The sequence below is a fragment of the Meles meles genome, chromosome 16, assembly GCF_922984935.1.
Source record: "Meles meles chromosome 16, mMelMel3.1 paternal haplotype, whole genome shotgun sequence".
Lineage (NCBI taxonomy): Eukaryota > Metazoa > Chordata > Mammalia > Carnivora > Mustelidae > Meles > Meles meles.
The window spans coordinates 35,689,145-35,694,351 of NC_060081.1; the positions used below are offsets into that span (position 1 = coordinate 35,689,145).

Here is a 5,207-nt window from a genome sequence, read left to right on the forward strand (position 1 = left end):
CCAAACCCTGCAATCTGGGCTCACTAAGGTGTTGGTAGCTGGCCCAGGACAGATGATAAGCGGAACCCAGAAGCGGTAGCAAAAATAAAAAGGAAGTATATGGTTGCGGGGCTTCTAATTCTTATAGAAGAGCCCCTCGAGAAAGCAGAGAACAGAGACCCTCCTGAAGTAAATTCCATGTGTCCCATTATTGATTCCTTTATTCCCCTCTCTCCTCCCGCCTCACCCCCCACCTCCTGCCCTGTTTGTTTTAGTTACGAAATGCTGTGGGCACCTCGGTTGTGACTGCAAAGTAACCTTGAAACACAGCGTCCTGAATGTCAGAGACAAATAGCAGTCTCCCAACCGTCGACTGCAGCTGGCGGGGCCGTGTGCGCCCTGCGCTCGGCGACCGGACAGTGCTCTTGCCCGACAGCCACTCCCCTGCCGGTCGCGGGAGGCTGGGCTCGGAGGAAGAGAAAGCCGCGGCGGCGGGCCGGACCAGGCGCGCCCCGCACGCCTTCCGGAGCCGCTCTGGGTCTTAACTGTAACAGGGAGGGGCGTCCCAGGAGCAGCGGCAGGCGAGTTCAAGGTGTGTACACAGTTTTTCTAAATACGACAGCGCTTTGCAAATTGGCTCTGTCACCGTCTTGTTTTGACAGGGAATGAGCACTGAGAGCGAAGAAACCCGGGATGAGTAAATGCGGCGTTTCTAAGGCTCAGCGGAGAGGCAACCGTGCGTGGAGGATGGGCTCGCCCTCCGACAGGCTCACCAGGCGCCGGGCGCTATGGGACCGGGCGGGGTTCAGAGCCTTGGGCCGCTAATGGGGTGGCTTCCTCCCAGGTCCCTCCTCCCACCGGCACTCCCCGCAGGCGCGGGGGGGAATGGGGGCTGGAGCAGGGAGCCTGCGCTCCCACTCGCCCCGCTCGCCTGGCCTGGTACCGGTGCGGGGCGCGGCGGCAGTGGGGCGGGCGCCGGGAGCCGAGGGGCAGGTGCCGGGCGCCTGCCGAGGCTCCCTCTCACCTAGGTGTGAGCTGATTATTCAAATGGGCTGCCCGGGGTCTGGGGATTGGAGGCCCGCGCCAGCGCGCCGCGCTATATCACCAGCCCCCACGTCACTGCGGCACTTGTCCGCTCCGCGGTCCACACCTCCTCCTCCTCTCCTCCTCCTCCTTTTCCACCTCCTCCTCCTCTTCTCCTCCTCCTCCTCCCTCTCTCCACCCCCCCACCCGCCCCCGCGCCGCGCGCTTCCCGCCGCCTCCCGGCAGCTCGCACTGCCAACCTCTGCCTCCGCCCGGCAGCCCGCAAGCCCGGCGGCGGCTGCGGCGGGCGCTCCCTACAGCGGGGCTCAGGTCCGGGCCTCCTCCCATCCTTGGCCCCCTCCTCCCGTGGCTGACCCCTCCCGCCTGTTCCAACTACCGCCTCCGGCCGGCCAAGGGAAAGAGAGGGAGTGGAACGGGAGAGAGGGAGTGCGAGAGAGGGAGGGAGGGGACGGTGCCTTGGCTGACTTTTTTTTTTTTTTTTAAGAGGGTGGGGGTGGGGGGTGATTGCTGGTGGTTTGTTGTGGCTGTTAAATTTTAAACTGCCATGCACTCGGCTTCCAGTATGCTGGGAGCGGTGAAGATGGAAGGGCACGAGCCGTCCGACTGGAGCAGCTACTATGCCGAGCCGGAGGTAGGCACTCGCCTTTTCCAGGGGGAAGTGGGGTGGTGGCGTTCGCACTGTTCCCCAACCTCAGGACCGTTTCCCTCGCCGGCACCCGCCCCCCACCCCTAGCCGCTCTGGGCAGCCGCCTTTTCCACCCTCCTTCGACTCAAATGGGTCTCTTTTTTATACGACACACTGTTAGCCTTGAGATAATATTAACTTTGTGATCAAATATTGACTTGCGGCGCCTCCAAATCCTCTTCGTGGCCGAGCCACGCACTATCCTAACAGAGTTATGTTTGGCAGCGCGCGGCTGGGGAGGGGTGGGAGGTCGGCCGGCGAGGGGGTGGGGAGCTGGAGAGAAGGTGGGTAGGAGTTGGGGGTTGAGGTAGAGGCAGATTCAAAGACTAGAGACAAAGAGAAGGAAAGTTTGTGGCTGCAAAGCCAGCCGCGTGTAGTTCAGTTCTCGGTCTCCTCTCTGCCCCTCAACTCAGTGCCTCCAGCTGGCTCCAGACTCTGCGCAGGCACTGGGTTTCGGTTCCCCTGGGGCCAAAGATGGGGTCCCAAGAGGAAGGATGAACGGAGGAGCCTAGGACGATCTCCGCTTGAGGCCGCTGGGCTCCCTAGGCTGTGACCCACAGGTTGTTCAGTGAGGTCGGAGGCAGCGATTGAGGCCGCAGCGCGGCTTCCGTATGCTGGCCTGAGAGTTGAGGAAAGGAGATGCATTTGGGGTGCCTGATCTAGGGGTGCTCCGGGGGGCCCTTGCTTTAGAATCTGAGCAAGGGGCAGAAGGGCTAGGATCCAGCCACATGCAAACAGCAACAACCTGCTGGCCAACTCCTCCAGGGCGATCCCGGCTTTCTCTGGGTGAAACGGACTGGGTGTCCGGGGCCCAGGGAGCCGGCCGGCCGAGGGAAGGACTCCCCAGAGGCCTCCTCGCAGGCGGGGGCCTGGGCTAGCCCTGTGGGTGGGAGGTCAGGGCACGCTCTAGTTTCGATGCTAACCCTGTGCGCCTCCCTCCCCGGGCTCTGTCCGCAGGGCTACTCCTCCGTGAGCAACATGAACGCCGGCCTGGGGATGAACGGTATGAACACTTACATGAGCATGTCCGCGGCCGCCATGGGCAGCGGCTCCGGCAACATGAGCGCCGGCTCCATGAACATGTCCTCGTATGTGGGCGCGGGCATGAGCCCATCCCTGGCCGGCATGTCCCCCGGGGCGGGCGCCATGGCGAGCATGGGTGGCTCAGCCGGGGCGGCCGGTGTGGCGGGCATGGGGCCGCACCTGAGTCCCAGCCTCAGCCCGCTCGGGGGACAGGCGGCCGGGGCCATGGGTGGCCTGACCCCCTATGCCAACATGAACTCCATGAGCCCCATGTACGGGCAGGCGGGCCTGAGCCGTGCGCGCGACCCCAAGACGTACCGGCGCAGCTACACCCACGCCAAGCCGCCCTATTCCTACATCTCGCTCATCACCATGGCCATCCAGCAGAGCCCCAACAAGATGCTGACATTGAGCGAGATCTACCAGTGGATCATGGACCTCTTCCCCTTCTACCGGCAGAACCAGCAGCGCTGGCAGAACTCTATCCGCCACTCTCTGTCTTTCAACGACTGCTTCCTCAAGGTGCCCCGCTCGCCCGACAAGCCCGGCAAGGGCTCCTTTTGGACCCTGCACCCCGACTCGGGCAACATGTTCGAGAATGGCTGCTACTTGCGCCGCCAGAAGCGCTTCAAGTGTGAGAAGCAGCTGGCCCTGAAGGAAGCCTCAGGCGCCACGGGCAGTGGCAAGAAGGCCGCCGCCGGGGCCCAGGCCTCGCAGGGTCAGCTAGGGGAGGCCGCCGGGCCGGCGTCTGAGACTCCAGCGGGCACCGAGTCGCCCCACTCGAGCGCCTCTCCGTGCCAGGAGCACAAGCGAGGGGCCCTGGGGGAGCTGAAGGGGACGCCGGCCGCAGCCCTGAGCCCTCCAGAGCCGGCGCCATCGCCGGGGCAGCAGCAGCAGCAGGCTGCGGCCCACCTGCTTGGCCCTCCCCATCACCCCGGCCTGCCGCCGGAGGCTCACCTTAAGCCCGAGCACCACTACGCCTTCAACCACCCCTTCTCCATCAACAACCTCATGTCCTCGGAGCAGCAGCACCACCACAGCCACCATCACCACCAGCCCCACAAAATGGACCTCAAGGCCTATGAACAGGTGATGCACTATCCTGGCTACGGTTCCCCTATGCCGGGTAGCCTGGCCATGGGCCCTGTCACGAACAAAGCAGGCCTGGATGCCTCACCACTGGCCGCAGACACCTCCTACTACCAGGGAGTGTACTCAAGGCCCATAATGAACTCCTCTTAAGAAGATGCTGGAGCCGGCTAGCTTGGGACAAGGACAAGAGAGAGGAAGTGGGGTGGAGAGTTTGAGGAAGGGGTACTGGAGAGATCCAAGGGAGAAGAAATCCATTACATCCTCACCCCCAGGACAGCAGCCTCCCCTCACCCTCAGCAGCTCTCCCTCCCAAACAGATGGCCACACTGATTATCTATTATTCTATATAAGGAGGGAAGGCAAAAAGAGAAATAGTCAAAAACAAACAAGCAGAAAAGAGGAAGAAAAGAGCAAAAAGCCTCTGGTTTCCACTACTGTGTAGACACCTGCTTCTTTAAGCATTTGCGAGTTCTGATTTTTTTTGTCGTTGTCTTTCTCCTCCATTGCTGCTGTTGCAGGGATGTCTTACTTTATTAAAAAACGAAAAACAAAAAACAAAAGCAAAACCCACAAACTTTTGTGAGTGACTCAGTGTAAAACCATGTAGTTTTAACAGAGAAGCAGAGTTGTACTATTGTTTAAAAAGGAAAAAAAAAAGATGTAAGGGTCTGTTGTAAATGACCAAGAAAAGAAAAAAAAATGCATTCCCATTCTTGACACGGTGAAATCCAGGTCTCGGGTCTGATTAATTTATGGTTTCTGCGTGTTTTATTTATGGCTTATAAATGTGTGTTCTGGCTGGAAGGGCCAGAGTTCCACGAATCTATATTAAAGTGTTATTGCCAGTTTTACCCCTTGAATCTTCAAGATTTTTTTTTTTCCTTTTGCCTGACTTCAGAAATAAACAGGTCCAGAAATTATAAAAGTGGGGGGAAGGGGATCCTGTCTGGTTGGAGATTTCATTTTATTTTGGTGAGGGGGGGGCATGATGGTTGTTGTTTTAACATTTTATTATTAAAACTTTCAGACACAACAGATTTTACAGATTTTACAGAAAACACACATGTGCCCATTGCCCAGATCCAACAGCTATTGTTTCACTATTCTTGTTATATCACACATCTGTCCCGCTATCTGCACCTCCACTGATCAATTCAGGTTATTTTTTTCTAAATGCATTTCAGATGCGATCAAGCTCATTCAGAGTGGTATGGCCATAGACCTAAATGCATTTCGAAGTAAATTTCAGACATCAGTACACCTACCCCTAAACACTTCAGCAAGCACATCATTAAATAGAACTCAATATTATTTATGATTGCTTTTGGAGTTTTGAGTTGATCTTTATACACACTGACTCACACAGATCCAAGGTGGACCATTC

The 5,207-nt window shown here is 58.0% G+C and overlaps 1 protein-coding gene across 2 annotated transcripts; it reads left to right on the forward strand.

Annotated features, from left to right (window-relative positions):
* The first annotated feature begins 441 nt into the window (after positions 1 to 441).
* Positions 442 to 4,674, forward strand: FOXA2 (forkhead box A2). Of its 2 annotated transcripts, XM_045981075.1 has the most exons (3): positions 442 to 571; positions 1,585 to 1,654; positions 2,666 to 4,674. In XM_045981075.1, exons 2-3 carry the CDS (start codon positions 1,586 to 1,588, stop codon positions 3,971 to 3,973), a joined length of 1,377 nt encoding a protein of 458 aa, XP_045837031.1. In that variant the 5' UTR covers positions 442 to 571; position 1,585; the 3' UTR covers positions 3,974 to 4,674. The 2 variants fall into 2 exon arrangements, with proteins under 2 accessions (XP_045837031.1, XP_045837030.1); XM_045981074.1 differs by lacking the exon at positions 442 to 571 and having other exon boundaries at positions 1,466 to 1,654.
* The last annotated feature ends 533 nt before the right edge of the window (positions 4,675 to 5,207 follow it).

What these genes read in the sequence shown, in the direction of transcription:
- FOXA2 (XM_045981074.1), top strand. Translation starts at nt 1,568, where the DNA reads ATGCACTCGGCTTCCAGTATGCTGGGAGCGGTGAAGATGGAAGGGCAC. An exon ending in GCTACTATGCCGAGCCGGAG is followed by an intron (nt 1,655 to 2,665) that starts GTAGGCACTCGC and finishes CTCTGTCCGCAG; the next exon opens with GGCTACTCCTCCGTGAGCAA.